The sequence below is a fragment of the Lepisosteus platostomus genome, chromosome 26, assembly GCF_059453375.1.
Source record: "Lepisosteus platostomus isolate fLepPlt1 chromosome 26, fLepPlt1.hap1, whole genome shotgun sequence".
Taxonomy (NCBI): Eukaryota; Metazoa; Chordata; class Actinopteri; order Semionotiformes; family Lepisosteidae; genus Lepisosteus; species Lepisosteus platostomus.
In genome coordinates this window covers 15245211-15265743 of record NC_142636.1, presented here as the reverse complement: position 1 = coordinate 15265743, position 20533 = coordinate 15245211, and the positions used below count along the sequence as shown (strand labels likewise).

The 20533-nt window shown below is 44.9% G+C and overlaps 4 protein-coding genes across 8 annotated transcripts in view; 1 reads left to right on the top strand and 3 right to left on the bottom strand.

The window, feature by feature from the left end:
- kcnj20 (potassium inwardly rectifying channel subfamily J member 20) overlaps nt 1–20533 on the bottom strand; it is a 181203-nt gene that overhangs the window by 25864 nt on the left and 134806 nt on the right. The window lies entirely within an intron of this gene.
- On the bottom strand, nt 248–6667 carry LOC148640388 (uncharacterized). 2 transcript variants are annotated; one of them, XM_088621356.1, is made up of 4 exons: nt 6348–6667; nt 4404–5330; nt 3172–3325; nt 248–2441 (listed from the first exon to the last, which is right to left on the bottom strand). In XM_088621356.1, exons 2-4 carry the CDS (start codon nt 4423–4425, stop codon nt 2255–2257), a joined length of 363 nt encoding a protein of 120 aa, XP_088477482.1. In that variant the 5' UTR covers nt 4426–5330; nt 6348–6667; the 3' UTR covers nt 248–2254. The 2 variants fall into 2 exon arrangements, with proteins under 2 accessions (XP_088477482.1, XP_088477483.1); XM_088621357.1 differs by having other exon boundaries at nt 3196–3325.
- LOC148640386 (uncharacterized) lies at nt 6931–19854 on the top strand. Of its 2 annotated transcripts, none has more exons than XM_088621354.1 (3): nt 6931–7070; nt 9521–9750; nt 19118–19854. In XM_088621354.1, the coding sequence occupies exons 1-3, from the start codon at nt 7007–7009 to the stop codon at nt 19250–19252; spliced, it is 429 nt and encodes a 142-aa protein (XP_088477480.1). In that variant the 5' UTR covers nt 6931–7006; the 3' UTR covers nt 19253–19854. The 2 variants fall into 2 exon arrangements, with proteins under 2 accessions (XP_088477480.1, XP_088477481.1); XM_088621355.1 differs by lacking the exon at nt 19118–19854 and adding an exon at nt 12393–12526.
- On the bottom strand, nt 11439–16350 carry LOC148640387 (uncharacterized). Of its 2 annotated transcripts, XM_088621337.1 has the most exons (4): nt 16173–16350; nt 14488–14517; nt 13302–13682; nt 11439–12537 (listed from the first exon to the last, which is right to left on the bottom strand). In XM_088621337.1, the coding sequence occupies exons 1-4, from the start codon at nt 16213–16215 to the stop codon at nt 12401–12403; spliced, it is 591 nt and encodes a 196-aa protein (XP_088477463.1). In that variant the 5' UTR covers nt 16216–16350; the 3' UTR covers nt 11439–12400. The 2 variants fall into 2 exon arrangements, 1 of the variants encoding a protein (XP_088477463.1); XR_015930663.1 differs by lacking the exon at nt 14488–14517 and having other exon boundaries at nt 16173–16339.

The following is a 20533-nucleotide window of genomic DNA, read 5'->3' as shown; positions in this document are numbered from 1 at the left end:
GTCTAGAATTGGGCACCATTTTTACAAGCAAGATTAATATAGTCAGGAGGCTGGGGGGGGGGCTTGGTGGGTGTTTTTTACATGGGCTTGTTTTTAGAGGCTGAAGCTGCCTTTTGCTTAAATGAACTTTGACACTGTATCGTTTCCAGCTTGTGTGCAATTAGCTCATTTTTATTTTGTTGCTTTCTAATTTTTTTACCCCTCCCCATCTCCTACCCAAATAAAACTCTGAAACATACACAGTTAATCACGTATTATAATTGTACATCTTTACTTTTCGTATGTCTGGAACCACACTCACAATACACAATGAAACCTATTAGTTCTGCTATTCAGTAAACCACTACTTTAAACATGAACTCATTGTATACAATTAATATGTATAATATAAAATAGATATAGTTTATTAAATACACCTGCTGTGTGGACTTCGCATGTTCTGCTCCATGTTTTGAAGGGGTTTTCGAAGTTTAATGGAACCAGCTCTGAGTGTTGACTGAGGGAGTCAGTGTGACAAAGTCCAGCAGGTGGCGCTAGTGGTCTTTCTGACCGCAGTAGAGGCACTGCGCTGATCCCGCTTTTTTTCCTGCATCAGCGCCGGAGGCTGCTGGTAAGACACCTGTAACGGGCAGCGCCGGAAGACCAAGTGCAGTTTCTTGCTCGATCGATCACTGAGCAGAGCTTTTAATTAGTTGTAGCCTTCAGCAGGATACTTCACTCACTCACTCACTCACTCACTCACTCACACAAACTGGTTCTCGCTTGACTTAATTGGCTTATATAAAGGATCTGAAAGTCTGCCGCAGGATGGAGGGCTGGGGCTGTGGGTTCGAGCCATGGCCACAGATCTGCAGCAGCTGTACGGTACGGGGACAAGATGCGATCAGCCCAGGCACACTCTCACAGGGCTCTGGAGCTGGTCTGCATACAAACCCAAACCCTGACACCCTGGGAACAAAACCTGCAGCAGCTGAAACAGGGAAAATGAAACAGAAAACCATTTTCTGCATGAAGGGGAATTTGCCCATCTGTAGACAACAGATCTTGGCTCCAGAGATCGGGTTTTTGGCAGCCCCTTCTTGGGACACGATTCGTTTTGTGTGTTGGGCTTTTCCAGAAGTCCCCATTTGAAAAAAAAACATGTCTAGAAGCCACAGGAATGTGCATACCACAGCAGGCATCTGAGAGCAAAAACGTCTTCTGTAATTCCGAAAGCATCAGGATGTTTTTACTGTCCATCCCAGATCAAAGCTAATAGGAAGCAAAATGAAAGTGATAGTTTGAAGGGTGCACATCTCTGTCATGTTGTCAAGATTTAATTGGATCTTAGCGGCTCCGACTGAACACTCCTAAAGGTGAAAAAAGTCAGCAAAACCCCCAAAGCAAAATCGGAAACAAAACCGTTGATTGTGTCTGCATTCAACCCTGCGGCAAACTGAACTTAGTTCAGGTGCACAGAATTACTTTGGCAAGACTCACAAGTATTAATGCCGTTAGTTCATTTGAAATAGTCTGCATAAGATCCTACAGTCAGGCAGCGAATGGAAAGTAAGGGGATGAGAACGAGCTACAGGCCTTTCCCATGTGGATCAGTCTTCTGTCTGCATGTTGTCATATCGCTACGTGTCCGTTTCTTCCACAGTAGCTGTATGTGGAGGATTTAGATGCACTGGTACTTCCTGTTCTAATTCACAACAGAGTAGCATTTTCACCCCTGTCTCTGATGACACAGGTCCCCAGCTGTCTACTAATTTTAATAGCAGCAACGCCAAATATGAGCACGCAGATTGTGGAAATACCTCTGTAAGGCTGCTTCAAGATGATTACTATTTGTTTATGAAACCCAGTTTGTAAAGTGATGGTAAATGTCTAACTTAGGCTTTATTATGGAAACAATGGATATGTATTAGTTATTTATTTCTTACCATCGTCCACAGGCGATAAGTACCTACTGTAAGCAGGCCTTATACAAGGGGTGTCCAATACACATCCATCCATTTTTAAACCAATTTGTCCAGGTCAAGGTCGCGGGTGTGCTCTGGTGTGCTCTGGTGTGACTGTGTACTGCTTTGCTTTGGGAAACCACCTGGACAGCTGTGGTGTTATTGATGAGCCAATTTAATGAACATCGTCCCACACTCGGACAGTTTACTTCAGAGAGGGTCGTGGATCGTGTAGCCACGTTGTTTGAGGCGCAGAGGGGAACAGTGATTTTATTATTTGAGGAGGAGGAGGGGGGAACATGTCCACATGGTTATTTCAAGTTCCACTCCCACAGCGCGCTGTCTTCGGGGGTTTGGCGTAGAAGCCGCTCGGTTCCGATTGGCAGCTCGGCGTCCTGCGCCAGAACACCAAGCAGACTGCGGCGCAGATCCAGAAGAGAATCGCGCTGTTCAGAGCAAAGAGAAAGTACACCAGGCCCAGTGCTGACGAACCACACCCTGCAAAGAAAGCACACAAACCTGAGCCCCCCCTTAAATAAAACACCAGGCGGCTGGAAACAGGGATGTCTTTGGAGGGACTGTAATTACTGGGGAGCTGCCACCAGGGGCCGCCAAAGGCTTCTAACTAGTGTTAACACATTCACCATGTGTCTCAAATCAAAATCAAAGTTTATTTATCAAAAGCACAACAATACAGCGTGCAGCAGTAGTTGCTGGCAATGAAATGTCTTTTCTGCGAGCTCACAAAAATCCCCCAAACACAAAAACACCAAATCAGGAGGTTTTTAACCTCCTGATCACCTTCTATTATTTAAACTCCAGAACACCTGTGCCAGTCCTGCAGTACAAGAAACCTTGTCAGAGAGATAGCAGCGTTGTGAAGATGTTTATCTAAAACTGCAGCGAGGTGATCTATTTCTGTGTCTGGTTTCGTATGTGTGTGTGGACCACAATAAAGAAGCACATGTTCACAGGTTAGTACTAGCTAGAAGCTGTACTGCAGGATGGGGGAGTGTACCGCATGGACCTGCATGCACAAAGGATCCCCAGCTGGGGTACTGGTCACCACCCCACCACTGGAGTCTGGTGCCCGCCCTGTCTTCCGGCCGGAGAGCGAGGGAAAGTGGAGGTTACTGACCCGTGTCCCATGGTGCCACAGGCGGGTCTGTGGCATTAAGAGTGCTGCCCGTCCCCCAGAAGCCCTAGCGGACTGTTTGGCTCTGCTCACCTCCAGAACCAGCCAGGGACGTACCAGTAGGGCACGCAGTCGGCCACCTCCTCCCCGTCCGACCCCACACTGCAGTAGAAGGTGACCGAGCTGCTGATGTGACAGCGCACCTCCGCGGGCCACTGGGTCACCCAGACTTCCCCAAGAACAGGCGCTGAGAAGGACAGGTGAGGCCTGCAGATGTCAGATTCAGCCACACCTTGGCAGCTGTGTAGTCAAGGATGGGCCCAGGTGACTCGTGGGATATATTAGCCCCATGACAACACTCTAGGGCAGCTCATTTTTAAGTACTCAATGAGCACAGAATAGGGAAATATGTTAACTCCTCCTACTTAAGCAGTTGATGGATCCTATTAAGTCATTAAGAGCTCAGCTGGAATAACAGAAGATGCTGTGGCTGTTCAAGAACAGGGTGACAGATGTTTAGGTTTTGAGGTAGCAAATGACTTCAATAAAACACACAAATACATGAAAACATTTGTTGGAATTGAGAATAGTCTATTTTTATATAAATGTGAAACTAGTTCTTAGTGTAAGTCTGCTCTTGTCATGTTAATGACAAACCCTAGTTTAGAGTATTACTGACACAACGACACACTAGAGTCTATTCCCAGGTGGCGATAAGCAGTCTTCAAACTGCAGGGGCCACTAATTCTGGCAAAGAGGAAGTGGTTATGCATGGTTCTGTTTATTGCTCTGTCCTGATGTGTGTCCCAATGTCACAGTCTTTCAGCCAACAGCAGATCTTTGGTGACTTTATTTTCTCCTGTGTTCCAAACGTACACTACACTTAATCCTTCGTTAAAGGTCCTCTGAGCTGAAGGTCTCTGTATAGCCCCAGCCCCGGGCTGCGTTAACTCTCAGTAAGATGAAAAGAATTTTAGAGCTAGCGAGTTAATCACTCTTGTTAAAAGTGGCTTGCTGCCTGGTGCCAGAGTTTTTAATATTCAATCAAGAGTTTCTTCATCTTCCTGCTGGGATCCTCCTTTCATGGCTGAGTCCAGCTGCTTCAAGGGAACTCCAGTACGGGTTTTTATTCCACCTCTGCTCCTAACAACCTAAATCAGTTTCCTATTGGCTCAAGGTCCAGCAGCTTTAAAGAGTCCTAGAAAACCTGGAGACGCACTCCCCAGTGTCCCTGGACCGGACTTGGCCCCTGTTGTCTTAAATGGTGCAGATTAACACGACCTCTAAACACTGATTATCAACCCTCTGCGAGGTCCCCCTCTTACCTGTCACGGAGAGCAAGAACATGCTTTGCTCTGGACAGCGCTGGAGCCGGGATCCGCAAAGCCTCCGCTGCCTGGGTCTGTTCTCTCTGGTGCTGATGGCTGCTCACCGAACAGTGTGTCTCTGCCTGCCTGCTGGCTCGACTTCCTGCCTGCGCGTCTCACCACACAAACCAGAGCAGAGCGTCAGGCGAGCAGGCCGACAGCCTGCAAAACACTGCCAGACACCCCTGAGGAGAAGTGAATTTTCTTTGGGTTCAGTCAGGGGATTTCCTGAGCAGCAGTAGTAGCAGCAACAGAAGTGATAGTAGGAACAGTAGTAGAAGCTGGCAAATGACGTAGCCACTCTTATGAAGGTTGACTGCATCATAATACAGTAAAGCCCCATGAGATCAGGGTAAAATCACAGTACTGTGCAGTAAAGCCCAGTAAGATCAGGGTAAAAGCACAGTACTGTGCGGTAAAGCCCAGTGAGATCAGGGTAAAAGCACAGTACAGTAACCAGTTCTTTAAGAGGTACAGTATAACATGGTTATAGTTTCTTTAGTTTCGGCTCCAGGGCTGAATTTAGCACTGGCATGGTTTCCAGACAAGAGACAGCTTTGAGACCGTGAGATAGGTCTGCCAGTACAGGCTTGTCACCTTAACCCAGGAACCCGCTTCCTGAACGCACATCGATGAGAACATGTCCTGGCTGCAGCCGTGAGAACAGGAGGGACGGGCCTACTCTGCCTCCTGGAGGTGGTGCAGCTTCTCCTCCCACCCCTCGCACCGCTCTGGGGTCCTGGGCGACCCCGAGACCTGCGGGGCCCTCAGTCCGGACAGCTGCCCGGTGCCCTGGGCTCTCCATCTCCTTGTCGAGGACGCGCGGTGGCTCAGAGGGGCTGGAGCACTGGAGTAAGTCCTCCAGCTGCATTGTTCTCTCCCCGTCTGTCAAATTCAAATGTTGAAATTCAAACCGCTTTCTTGGCATGACCAGTAAATCCCAGTGTTGCCAAAGCACATACACTCAATATAACATCTACATCCATTTACTGTATGATACAAACACATCATTGGACATCATTGGACATACAACACAGCACATCTGTCTCCCCAGCACAGAAGAGAGTCTTTGCCATATACTGTAACCAACAGCGGTTTGAATTCCTTTCCTCCCTGTCTTAAGATGTGTGTGTGGGTGGGTCTGGGTCTGGGTCTGGGTCTGGGTCTGTCTTCCCTGTGATGGACTGGTGTCCTGTCCAGAGTGTATCCTGCCTCCTGCCTGTTGCTTGCATGGATGGGCTCCACACTGCCGTGTTCCTGAATTGGGAGAAGCGATCAGAAAATGGATGAACGGATGGTTTAATCTATAAACCCTTTGCAGACAACAAAAGAGAGGATTTAGCCTCCCAGACAATCTCAAAGCAGGATCTGCTGATGAGCTCCTTCATCCACCTGCTCTTTCTCCTGTTTGCGCAGTCTGTTCGTCTCTGCTGCTTGTTTGGTCTAAAGAGGTTTTTGGCCGTCAGAGGTGTGTGGGAGACATCCGCTTGAACCCGGGATCTGATCCCTCATGGGTCTCTTTCACTTCTGTCAGATGTCAGGATTGCTGAACTAACTGAACCCGAACGTTTCGGGAGGCGGGAAAAGATCAAAGCATTTTTTTTAAGTTCAAAGAAACTTTGTAACACGAACTGGCTGCTTGTGCTGAGCGTACAAGAGACAAGAACTGGACTCCCCCCAGCTGGACCGGGACCTTGGACCGGGTCCGTACAATGAGCTGGTTCTGTAAACAGAAATATTAAGTTTGAAAAATGTGTGCGCACCAGGGTGGGATTTCACAAGATGGGACAAGCTGTAGATCAATATTATGGGCAGTCTGTCTATCTGTAGAGTATCTTTTGGTGTGTATCCAAGCGCTTTTGTCGGAAGAGAAAGTCACGCAGGCGAATCTTAGGGACTTACCTGAACACACGCACCTGTCCGCCCTCTGCAGGTCTGCCCCCCTCACGGATCCGACAGCCTCCTGTCTCCTGTCCGGTACCCCCCAGCGCTCCCCAAAACTCCCCCGGACAGCCAATGATGCCGGCTTGGCCTGCGCGCGTGTTCCACAGGGATAAAAAGGCGCCGGTGGTTTCTGTGTGTTTACCGGCTGCCTGTTGGGAGCGTGTCTGGTGCAGTCACTCCCACCTTCAACAGTGAATCAACCTGTAAGAGCTGTTCGGTCTGAAATAAGGGTCAGTTGAGGAATGGGTGGTATCAGTTCTTTGTGCTGAAGTTGTTTGAAACGGTACCTTTGAAGCTGGCTGCAGAAACAACCAAATAACGGGACAAGCAAGCAAACCCATCAGTTAGCGCCCGAACCCGCCCACACCGAGCCCCCCCCTTCGAAAACCACACCACGATTTCATTAAAAAACTGGAAATGTTTATTTTTTAGCTTCAGTGCAGTAGCCACACTCACATGCACATGCAAAACAAACGGTCGCACGGTGCAGGGTTTCCATCACGCTATTCGAAACCGGGCGGGCCGGGCTCACGAACCCCTGCAGTCCCGGCTCGCGCGGGGGTTTCGTTCGACAGAGCGCGAGCGTGGAAGACGCGAGCCCCCGAGGGCGGTCCAACATGGCGCCGGTCGGGCTCGTGAGGAGGGTCTCTGCCGGGGGGCAGCGGCTGTGTGTGTCTGCAGGTGAGAACTTGGGGCTCCAGCTCATCTGAGCGGAACTCAGGCGCTAAGTCACCCCGGTACCCCGATAACAAAACCCAGAAACCAGCCGGCCACCAGCAGACGTCTTTTCCAGACGTAAGCACAGTCCTTCTCCGGTCTGTAGAAAGAAATACGCGGAGAATGTGGAGAGACCCGAGACTCCAGACGGGTGAAATGAAGAGAATCCGCTTCCTTTCGGTTTCGTTTCCTCCGCTGGACGCGCTACTGTACAAACCGGCGGATCCGGACGAGCGCCTTTCACCCTGACCCGGAAAGTACTGGGATTATTCGTTTGAATAATTAGACTCCATTTCGGTTCAGTGTCTCAAAATCAATTAAGTGACACCCACGGGGAACAGTTACTTTTTAAAAATAATCTCTTACATTTCCAAGTTACTCCTGTTAGACACTAAATTTATTTCAAAGCCTTTTGGGAAATGACATAGTAGTTATCCACAGCCAAAATGTTGTGTTTTCTTTCTTCTCTTTTCAGTATGGAATAAACCTATTACTTGTTCCGTTATTCACACTATATTGATCAGTAAGTTATAACTTTTGGGGCAGACACAGGACCAGTTAATAAAAGCCCCTCTAAAGAAGAAGGTTTTGAGTTTGGATTTGAAAGCGCTCAGGGTCGGTGACTCTGACATCCTTGGGGACAGAGGTCCAGAGCGTTGGGGTGCAGCAGGAGAAGCCCTGTCACCCCTAGAGTGTAGACGGGCGTGGGGGACAGATAGGAGAGCAGGGCCAGAGGAACGAGGGCTGCGAGGTGGAGAGTAGAAGGACAGTGACTCAGATAAGTACTGAGGAGCCGAGCCGTGTGGAGTCTTGCAGGTGAGCATGGGGATTTTGAAGTCAACACGAAAACCGACAGGAAGCCAGTGCGTGGACTCCAGGACAGGAGTGACGTGACTGGTCAGGGTTCTGGCTGTCAGTTTCTGGACATAACAGGGCTACAGCACTGGCTTTACAAACATTACTTAAGAATGGAAAGGAAGTGAATCTCCTCCCCTTCGTCTTGCTCTGAGCAGACCACCATCCCCTCTCTCGGAGAGTTACTGAGCCCGAGAAACCGAGACAGACGGACTGAGACTCGCAGAGCTAAAGAGAAAGTAAAGCAAAAGAGAGGCAGGCAGGGAGAAAGCTCAGAGGAAGTAAACATATCGACCGAGGATAAACATCTCTGACGCCGGGACACGCACAGTCACCCCATCACCTTTCCCACCCCCCCACACTCTGGGCTCCCTGCCACTCAGATCACAGGGTCCTGTTCAACAGCCCTGCAGTTCCTCCCCAATGGAAACCTTATTGACCTGCAGAAAGAAAAACAAGGTGTCTGATATCCTGGTGGCAGATTAGGGCACGCAGACTGGAAAGAGCAGTTTGCACAGGAGACAGGAGGCGTTTCCTGGAGGCGGTCGAGAGTCGGATTCCTGAAGAGTGAGCTGTATTTTCCACGATTCCCCCCTTTTCACCCCCAAAACCAGACTCCGATCAGCATCTTTTTTTTTAGAAACACAAAGGTGGCACGACAACTTAACAGAAACAAAAAAACAACCGATTTATGAGTTAAGAGTTATGGCTCAGCGGCCTCTCCTTCACTGGCCATTGGTCTCTTTCGCAATCTGTAAGGAAATGACCAGATCTGAAACGCGTCGGAGCGCATGTTTATCCAGACACCCAGAGCGCACGGACAGCTGATTTATTCTGTAGCTGCACTCACACCATGGGAGTAGACACCTGGACAGCTGACAAAACAAGCAAATGTACTGTAGTTCAAGTGTGTAGCTGCGTCAGCATGCGTGCGCTGCAAAGGAATAAGTAATAGGTTTATTCCCTGCTGAAAAAAGGAAGAAAGAAAACACTTCTTGAGCTCAAACCTGAAGAAGGCTCCACACCCGAAACGTTGTGTTTTCTTTCTTCTTTTTTTCAACAGGGAATAAACCTATTACTTGTTCCAAAAAAAGAAATTAACTGATGTCCTGATTGTATAGATTATTATTAATAAACTGCCTTGTGTGTATCTGAAGTGGCTTCGCGTGCAGCCATTTACACATCTGAATCCTTACTGAGGGTGATCCGAGTTGCGTACTTTGCTCAGTGTACAACAGCTGTGCCCCATCTTGGGCTGGAACCTGCAACCTCAATCAGGAACCTGCTCTTCCACTTCTGTTTGGCCACATCGATAATGTAGAGTGATAACTGGTGAGGTCATTTCTAAAAAGTACATTTATATCGGAATCCCTTGATTGGAGTTGCTAATTGTGTCGGATCTTAATGAACCCTGTCCTGCGGGGGCAGATTCAGGGAGCACAGAGGACAGCCCACCTCCTCTGTCCTGCCCACTGGCTGATCCATGTCTCGGGGACGGGGATCGGGATCTGCTGGGAAAGTTAGCGCTGATCCGAGATCGGCTTGTCTCCCTCCTGCAGGAGCTCAGGCAGTCAGGGGGACCCCGGGAGGCTCCGCACCAGTTGAGGGGTCACTGTTGTCCCACGGAACCCTGGCCGCGGTCCCGCCTCATGTCCTGGCCCGAATCAGGCTCGTGGACCACAGAGCTCAGCCTGGACTGCTCGAGCCACTCGGGATCGACCCGTTTCAGCCCACTGGGGACCAGCAGACCCTGACTGACACCCCGACGCCCTTCACAGACGGGGAAAAAGTGAGTTTTTTGTTTAGTCTTAAGCTAATATTAGCATAACCCTTATTATGTGAGATGAGTTTGGGGGAAAAGTAAAGTGCAGATTTAAAGGGGATCTGCAACACTATTTTTATATTCGGGGCTTCAAAAGAATCGGTAACAGTGAGTGTATTTCAAACCATAATAAAAGTAAAATGTACACAGTTACTTCTAAAACCTCCAGTTTTCATAATACAATAGAGAAAATTTTGAGGTATGAGTTGCGCCGTGTTCTGCAATTCAGAACGAGGCAACAAGATTTGCTGTTAGGTGAAGCAGCCCTATTACATTGTACACAAGCAGACTTGTGAATGCATCTCTCTTAATCCAGTAGACGTGTTGCTCTCTAGATGGTTTTGCCAACAAATACTACTTACTCATTAACTCTGCATGCATATAATGTTTGAACATTTCTGTGATGAAATGTCGGCTGCACAGCCTGTACCGCTTGTACATCACAGGATATTAGTCATCACAGTGACTAGTGAGCAGGAAGGGCTGTTTCACATCTCAATTCTCGTAAACTCTCAACAACATGGCGACTATACAATGCTTTCCCAAAGTTCCCCGGTTTTGTGTTTAATTTGGAATTTGGTAAAATTGTGCGATACCGTCAATTAGTTTATTTTGTTACCGATATTTAATAACCAGTCTGAGAAATTGGATTCCACTTGAACACACTTTTACTTAGAGGATCAAGAATAAAAAGAAGGGGTTCAGCTAAATTTGGATGATATACATGCTGCCGTTCCTGTACGTGCATGCTGTTGATGGAAACGCGCTGTGTGATTGTCTTATTGAAAGTTGATTAACATGAATCAAGAACACAGTCTTGAAACAGGGAGTGGAGCTGGGCCCTTAGGCTGTGAACTGGCTCAGCCGGCTCAGGAATCCTGTCTTCACAGGAGGATTTAACAACAACGTCGCCCTCGTCCCCGCTGAACCCCAGGGGCTCCTTGGAGACCAGTCGGGACAGCAGACAGAGCCACACGGGCCGGGCTTGTATCCCCTTGGGTGGCTCGAACCCTGGGCCTGGCCGGCCTCCCAGCTTGGTTTGTCCTGATCCAGGACCCGAAGCTGGGAGCTGGGAGCTCTGAGTCCCCTGTAAACACGAAGCCGGGTTGAGGGGCGATCTGGGGTTCGAGGGAGGAAAGGTTTAGTCTTTATTGTGCATCTGGGACACGTCAACTTCAAGCAGAAGAAACTGCAGTTTCGGAAAGCAGGGCAAAGCCTCCTTTGGGACAGTCCCAGACTGTCTGGGACAGACCGACCCTCTGGAATTTAAGAGTCACTGACTTCTGGGGGTTGTTTTATTTGGGGATTACTGTTATTACTGTTGGTTAGTACTATTATTGTAGAATAACAGCAGCATACGCAACAGCCTTAGGTCCTTGTTCCTCAGTAGGAATTTCCGGTGCTGTAACCAGTCAGGGCAGCTTTTCCAATCCTTGCATTATGCCGCCCACACTGACGATTGTATCTCAGCAGCAACTGCACCATCAGGGTCAGGCTGTTGTGATGTCTTGATTGTTTATATTGGCAGTTATTCAGGTATATATATCCGCCTCAGACATACAGGAGGTTAGAAACGAGAACATGCATGTTCTGGTAGTTATTAGTCTTATTAATTGCTATTATTAACTAATAAGAGTAATAATAATACAAATGTATTATCGTACAAACATCATGGCAGTATTTATTTCTATATGTTTATCATACAACAAGTTATTTTTCATCATCTCAAAGAGGGATATTGATCATCTAGCCCACTCAATCCATTGTTATGCTGCAAGCCTTAAATATGTCATATTTTAATTGTTAATGAGCAGAATCTGTAGAGAAAGGAAGATGCTGTTGGTATCAATGCAGTGAGATGGGAGGGTCGCATGGATCTTACAAGACACACCATACCGTTACAGTGTCCAGCAGGTTTTGCTATGTATCACGCAATGTGTAATTATTAATAAGCCCTGGTCAATTCTCCGTCTGAAGAAAGCAACCCCTTTCCGAAGAAAGCCTCCCCTGTATTAGTCTGGCGTAGCTCCATTTTGACATGAGTCCTTACTGCAGTTAGCAGCTCAGTCACAGTCCTGACATGAATCTGACAGACACTGCAGCAGGGCTTGTAACTGCTGCCCACTGAGGATCCCGTACCGACTAGGCAGAACGTGAGTGTGTTTGCCAAGGAGACCAGGTGACATTGCTCCATCCTGGTGTGCACAGCTTGTAGAGACTCACTGCTGCAATGTCTTTCACTCATGCATGTGTTCAGTTTCAGCCTTCAAGCTATGGTTAAACATATTCACTTTAAAAACAGCAACAGGTACACGGCACATCATTTTCTCACCCAACAAAACAGGACATCGGTGGGGGGGGGGTTCTGCAAGGCTCTGAGTGTGTGCTCAACGACAGCGATGTGCAGGCCAGCAGAAACAGCAGACAGGAGCACACAGAGCGTCTGGCCGTGTGGGGAAGTGGGCTGGTGGAGGGCAGCTCTGTGGCAGTAGGCTACGGCAACGAGACTTATAGTTGAAGTCAGCAGGCAGCAGGCTGAGATGTTTTTGGAAAACTGAAGGTGTCTCTCAGCATGAGCCTTGTTTGTTTATTTGGCTCTTGTCTTCAAGGGCTTGGCTTAGAGAGGTCGTTGTTGGAGTGGGCACCAAGGTCTCCTCCACAAGATGGCCAGGCAGAGCGCGATGACCCCAGACAGCACAAGCCCGTTCACGGCGAACAGCGAGTACACCCACCACACCACTGACGGGTCATAGCCTGGAATGGTAAAGGACAGAAACATTAATACTGAATACTGTGGACTGCATTCATGCCACTTTAATAGTGCATTATTTTACCTTCCCCTTTATGTTGCAAAAAAAGCATTTAAGCTCCTAGATCTTAAATTAGTGTCCCGCATCGCTTTCCTACTTTAATATTTGGGGGGAGGGGGAAATGAGGCTTAAAGGTTTAATGCCTACAGCCCTACATGACTGTAAATATTCAGATATGTAACTCTTTCTACCTAGCTTCAATTTTTAACTAAATTATTTCGAAAAGCCTGCAGGTATTACCATGGGCTGCATTGCCGCGTGCTAGCTAAAAGCAGCTACTTCATCATGGCTGTGGATTAAATCAATAAAATAGGCAAACCACCTATAGCTCTGTGTGTGGGTGTGTGGGTTTATGCATGCATATGCATGTTTTGTAGCAGCCAAACTAGCTGGATGTGGTTGCTTGCCACAAAAAAAAAAAATCACTTTTTTGTGCATTTTCTGTTGGTCACTCCCTGAAGAGAGCTCAGTGCTGATCTGCTGCATTTTCTTTACACAGTTTGACTTTGTCTTCCAACACTGGAAGCCCAAGAGCAGATGTGGCATCATGTGAGGATGGCTGATGAGTTCTGCGTGTCACTGTTACTGCTAGGTGTCCACGGGGTCACTGGTGCTCCCCACCAGCTCATGGGGATGTAGTCATTCATGCTGTGTTTTTTCATTGAGCATCTTGGGATTGATGGGTAAATAAGAAGTTGTTTTACAAACCTCCATGGTCTTCTCTTACGGGTGGATGAGTGACATTGAGAACACTGCCATTTCCTTTCCTGATTTCATGTTCCTGGTCAATCATGCACATCATTAAGCAGTAGAAGATGTTGGAGTGGTTCACCTGGAGGTTTCGGATACTCAGGAAGGTGTAGTTGCCCCAGTCTTCTTGTTTATAGTAATGATCCCTGTATTGCGGTGCCCTGTTCACCTCCAGAGTCGGCTTGGAATCCACTTGATTCATTACGCGCCAGTACGGTGAGCACTGATCTACTTTCTCCCCATCCGACTTGACGGCACAGTAAAATGTGACTGTGGTTCCAACGTACAGATGGACTTTTGGGGGCCACTGGATTACCTGGACTTCCCCACATACTGGCCCTGTGATGGGAAGAATCAAAACAAGATTATTTTTCTACTGATAATAATAATAAACCGCTTGCCTGAAATCGTACAGCGGAGAGCAACAGAGCTTTTCTGTGACTGAAAGTATATTGTCCTTTTCTGCAAGAGAATTTCATACTCTGGGGAAGGCAGAACTGCTAGGAGTAGTTATGACACTATACAGAAACAGTCCCAGCTGAATGTCCCTCAGCCACCAGACCTGTAAGCTGCGTGTGGTCATTTCTTCTACAGATGGGAGAACTTGTCCATCAGTCACCAGCTTGTACAGCTATCTGTTTTCATGACTTGAGGACATCTGATCTTTATAAGATGTACTGCTCATACCTTAAGGCTCACAGGCATGGAAGTTGAAACATAGAAGTGAACCAAGTGAGTTTCAGCCAATAACACTTTTTGCTTTCACAATACTAGTTGCTGTAAAAAGTAGTTTATGGTCAAATTAATGTCAAAATAGCCTGTTAAAGTGTGTGTCTGAATATTCAGGTCTTCATCTTGCTGATATGTTAGTGAAGTTTCTGTTTGGAATTGCTTTTCATCAGAAAAGAACTAGCTTATTTCAATTGTGGGTAGTGAACTGGTATAACATACTGACCTGATGCATGTTGACATGCATTTCGGCAAATAAGGATGATCAACCGAAAATCAGATGTGGAAAATGACAAGGATGAACATCTGGGAGAAAATGCCCTGAAATCTGTCTTCTACAAATGCACATCTTTAGCATAGTAATAAAGCTTGTTAAACCGCTACAGTAATGACACAGAAAGCACAATTGACTCACCGATGTGTGGAAGGATGTGAAAAATGTATGCTGTGAAAAAAAGAGTAAGAGAAACACGTGGCTTAGAGCAGGGAGATTAAAATGACTTCAGTGGTTGCATTAGATCCTAATGAGTGAGAGGGAGATGAGATGTGCAGTGTGTATTTGGAGCTGCTGGCCTGGCTGAGGGAATGGCATTCTAGCGAGAAGAGCCCAGAACCCCCCCCCAGTACTGCGAGGAATGAGCCAGGGAGCTGCTACAGGGGTGCAGATAGGGTGGCAGCGGGGGTTCGAGAGAGATGCGCGACAGTAAGTCCAAGGTGCGAGATGTATATACACAGGCAAGCGGTAGTGGGTGATTTGGATTTTGTTGCAAACAATTTCAGTTGCACAATTGGTCTAATTATTTTGTTAGCTGCATAATTGTGACACTTCTAACCTGAATCAACAGGCTGTGAGGTGATTCATAACTAACCATATCTTCAGTGAAGTGAATGTCTTGTGTAAGCAACTGCATTTATGATTTAGAAAATTAGAATTGTTTAATTTACAGATTGGAATGAAACCCAGAAGACACAGAGCCTAATAAATTAATTAAACACAATGTTAAATCATCTGAGTAACTGAGATTAATTTAGAATTGTCAAATCCACTTCCTTATGGACCTGCAGGTTTTCTCTCTCACTCAATCTCTCAATTAACTTAATTATTTTGATTCGTTAGCTATAAACATCGATCCAGGCTTGAAATGGATTTTACTTTAGCTGCTGTACTTTTGTAAAGTGTACAGTTTGCTATTTAAAAGGTCAGTATAGATAAACCTTTCATAAGTTAAAATGGCAATTTAAAATGCTGTGGTCCAAGACATCGAAACTTGCCCACTGTTTCCACATTTTGTTGACTTCTGTCACTTGACAGTAATACCAAAAATGAACTGAAAAATGTATTTCAGCTTTGTGACTAGGGTAAACCTGCTTCACATTCACATAAATTGTACACAAAACCTAATTCACAGTTACTCTCCTTAGCAATGAATTGATCAGGTATTCTCAAGTTTAAACCGATTGACCGATTGAATTTACAAACAGTATTATGATTTTAATACTGTAAATACCACACCTGAAGAAGGCTCCACGGCCGAAACGTTGAGTTCTCTTTCTTCTTTTTTCAGCATGGAATAAACCTATTACTTGTTCCTTTGCACCCTACGCATGCTGACGCAGCTACCCACCTGAACTACTTATGATTTTAATGTTCTATGAAGCACCACTATTCACCTCGGCAAAGATTAATGCACCTCATGTCCAGGTTTGTTCTTTTAGTTAAAGAAACACCCCTTTATTTTATAAAAGTCACTTAATAAGTGCATGACAATCACAGTTAACACTGAAGTAGTATTTAGAAATGACAAATAACTGACTTTAACAGTTGATGACCAAACAGTTAATAAAAGAAAGAAGGGTTATAAACGAGAGAACACTTTTTGTGCCACCAAGCTGGTTTGATTGCCAGTAGCTAACAGATTTGAGGCTCTCCTCCAGCCTTGGTGGATACTGACACTGTATTCCTGTCCTCTTCATGTTGTACAGGCTACAAGGGTTCCTACATGAATTTGCAGACTTAAACTAAAGTGCTACTGGAAAAAGAAAACAAAATCAGCAAAAATGCCTTGGTTTCAACACTTAAAATGTATTCATGCTGCTTACCTGTGATCACAGGAAGCATGTTGAACAGGAGACTGTGGAGCATCTTCAGTCACAGAAGAACTGTAGAGATCCAGCAGAAGAGAGCAGCCAAGCCTAGTTGACACTGACTGGCTCTGCACTCTGCTGCTGTTCCAATCGCTTTGTGTGACTTCCTGTTAACAAAGACGAAAACCTCACACCACACAAGCGCCAGCAGAGCATACAAGAGCAAAATTCACAGTAGCACAATCTTGTGGATTTGAATTGCTGGGTGTTTTTTTATTCATTTGCATCGCTCAAATGTACTCTACAAAAATATTAAATTTTGTCCAGGTGTTGTTAGAATTCTACAACAATTCCTATGGAAACTTTTTTTTCTTTTCCTGTTTTATTTGAACCCAACTGCTACGTTAACTTCATAACATGATGGGTGGATACTGTTTCTTTATTACATTGGTCTTGGAGAATTTTTGATAAGGAATTCTGAGCAAACTGTTTGAAACTTGTTGCTGGGTTATAGCAATGTTGGAATTCTGCAATAATTGTACAGTTGGGAAGTATATGCTGAGAGGGTGGAGAAAAGGTGCCCTTGAGCACAGTCAAAAGTAACCACCAAGATCTTCCCATTTCTGTAAGGAGCAGTGGTGTTTATGATTTGGTGTGAAGGATAATCTGGGTGTCTTAGCCTAGCAGTGAAACCATGGTGAAGTCCATGGTCACAAAAGATCTTACTAGGCAAAGTGTATATATTAAAATAGCAGGGTTACCAGCACAGAATCCTGAGGAACACCCTGTGGAAATGGGATAGCAGTAAGATGTATATGAGCTGGTAGCTAAATAATTGCTATGATCCCCAACTAACTTCCCTTGCTCTCCAATTGGATGCTGTTGGATATATGCTGTGAGTACCCAAGTCCTGAAGGACAAGAATATTAAGTAATCGAGACAAAATCCATCAGAAAATCTTGACCATAACGAGCTGTTTTGGGAGTCGTTTCTGTCTAAGCTTTGACTGGAAAGGTGTGATTGCTATGGACCTGACCAGGTGTTGAGAATTAATTGACAAGGTCAATAACAAGTTTCTAAAGAGCAGAGAAATCACTCCTGCTCATGTCTGTAGGACTGGCAGCAGGCCCCACGAGGTGAAAAAGTTGTGTCCAAAATTATTCATTTTAAAAATTTAATTGGAAGAATGGGGGTTAGCAATATGTTTCTTATAATAACATTACAAATCAGAAAATGCAGAATCCATGGAGAAGCAATATCCAGAGTTTTGAATGATTTTAACGTGTTGTGAATATTAAGTCATCACACAACTCTGCAAGCATGAGTTACAAACTGACTTCTGCTTTATAGATAAAATAAGTAAGCACATAGCTTAGAGAAATGCAGATGGCATGCATCTTTTATTAAATTTAGGTGTATAGGAAATATAGCTGAAGCTCATTTTCACCTACTTAATGTTCTTTTTGTGGGTTTGAAACAGACACATCAGAGGTGCAGCTTAGATACATCTGTGGGTTTTGTTTGACATGAACTGATAAGGTTGAAAATCCTTTGAACTATTAATATCACAGTGACTTTTTAAAGGTCTGTTGCTCAAGCATGTACAGAATAACAGCTAGACAGGATTTTTGTCATTTTGAGTCAAACGTTAACATTTCATATGCCAACATATTCATGAGAGCTCTGGCATTGCAGTTTAGTATAAAAAAAATATTTATTCTCATTAGATGTTGCTGCAAGACATTTAAACTGAGGTGAGGTGAGTGCATCACTTTAAATGAATAACAAGCTCAGACATGCATATTGTGATAAACACACAAAGGGTGTGTTTAATCTTGGAAAGTACACAGCACAAAGCAGTCTGTTCTGACCCCGAGACACAACTTGTAAATGTACCACTGAAAACCAAAATAGAAAAGATTATATTAGATGGCTCTGTTTTATCACCTTGGGTCAGGTGCACTATTGATCAGATTGATCAGGACAAGGTTAGGGCATTTTCCACAAGTTTGCTAATAAAACTTATAAACTAGAGGTGACAGTTCAACTCGGATTAAATTAATCCGTCCCATCCAGGGTCCTGTCCCGTTTGTGTCCTGTTTTTCCTGCCTGCATCCTAGATGGGCTGTGGATTGATCCTAGCCAGTGCACAAGCAGCTTTCTGATCATGGATGAACCGGTGGACATAGTGAATATATATTTAAAAGATATAAAGATATAAAGCTATAGGTGACTTTATCTAAGGGTATAAAATGTCCTCAGTGTGGACAATCATTGCAGCAAATTCAGCCACATCTGTTTCAATGTTATTAATTATGTTGAAGCTGATACCCTGGTTTCTCTCATGAAATGGCTGATTCTGGGATCTGGGATCAGACTAGAAGAGGCTCCTCTCTTGTTTAAAACCATTCTTTTGTTCTTAATTTACTGTCACAAAAAAAAATTATGATAATCAATTCTGACCTGATCTTTATGAATTATGGAATAAAACTTGTTGAATTATGACACTCCCGTATGAAGAAAGATACAAGATGTGAAAAAAGGGGTTAACTTAAGTCCTTCCTGCCTGAAGATTAGACTTCCAAGCAACAGGAGTTTATGGCAGGAAAGGGAGAACTGATAAGGATTCCAGATGCCAACTAGAAACCCCCTGGGGACTTAATCCCTGACGATTTGGCCAAAAGGCTGCAAACTGGCCAAACACGTGACCTCCCCCCTTTACCATAATAACGAGTGATGTCAGAAGCGGCAGGAAAATCCTATATAAACTGAAAGTTTGTACCGGCACTTGGAACAAGACTTTGGTTTTGTTGTTTCTTGTGGGAAACAGGACTTTGGCTTTATTGTTCCTTGCGCGCAATAAACTCATCTGTTTAACTTCATCTCGGGATCCAGAACCTTATTCTTTCTGTTACAACTCTTGTTTGTTCCCGTTTCATAACCTTTCGGTTTTCCTTTAGGAAATGTCTATCCATCCAGTCCTGGGACATGTCATCCTGGCAGACAGTGAGTACAAGGCAGGATATAACCTAGATGGCTGTACATGGAAACAACACACAAACCACACACCAAGGGAGGAAACTGGAGCACCCTGACAAATGCATAATAATAACTGTGTGTTTAATTAGTGCTTTTGAATTTAATACAAAAAAGGACTTGAAATATCAGAGCCGGAATAGACTTCAGGCAAACATTATGCAACTTTGCCTTTTATCTTTTGTTGTCTGTTCCACAGGATTTGAGATAGTGAATGTATGACATTGTTTTGCTTTTCAATAGTCTGTGTCGCCCTCATTCAGAGAAAATCCCCCAAAATAAAGCAACAGACAATTATTAGCTCAGATGAGTCCCACCCAGGGGGGAGAGCCATCACACGCTCATTTTATTTGATTTAACTGTGTTGGGGTAACCATATAACTACGCCAGCCCTTCCAATGCTAACACTCTTCCCAGTTAGAAAATGGGACAGCTGCTTTCTGATCTGTTTGGCCAAAAAGAGGTTTAGATTAGGTGTGAATGTTAATAGCTGGGCTGGCTGAACAGCTCGTTTAAAATGTGAGTCAATGGAGAAAATAAGAAAAATGAAACAGAAATGAATAATGACCATTAATTACAGGTATTTCTCAATTTTCCGTTTTGGAAAACCTGTTGTAATGTAAAATTGTATTTCCACATTCTTTCCTAACAGTCCGATGGTAAACACAGTGGTTTAAAATGTCTTGTTTTTTTGTGGTGTAATAGAATGCTTGTGAGGAAATTCAGCTGTATTGGAGAAGAAAGTTTAAAATGCCCCTCTGAAAGGAGAAAGGTATGTGATGCAAACCGTGGGATTTTCCTGTTCAGACACACCTACTTCTGTTTGTACAATAAAGCAGATTGTTGTCTTGCAGTGACTGAGACCCTTGCTTGGAAATATATTCTTTAATGATTAATGTTAATGTACATTTTCCAGCCTCTTAGAAATACATTTTTAATGGTCTTTGTCTCTAAGATTTTTATTTGCTATGTATATGAGTGTATTTTTAAGACTTTATATAACCAGGCAAGTCAATTCAGTTACAGCAATGTCCTGGAGTCACATTTATACAGGAAGGCTGTAATGTGCACTACTTCACTCAGCAGTACTCTCATTCGAACCCACAACCTTCCCATTTCCTTGACTGCTCCACTCCTCCATACTGCTGCCTTGAGGCAGAAAATACTACAAGGCTTCACAGTTTGTCTTTCATTTGGAGAAGAGTTCGTTTTTTTTCCTTTCAGCATCAGCTAGACTGGGTTTCTCTGCGTATGCAGCTTGTGGAAAACTAGACTATGGTACTTACCCTAAGCTCAGTATTCCTGAGTATGTGTAGACCCTTTATAAACTTTCTCTCCAG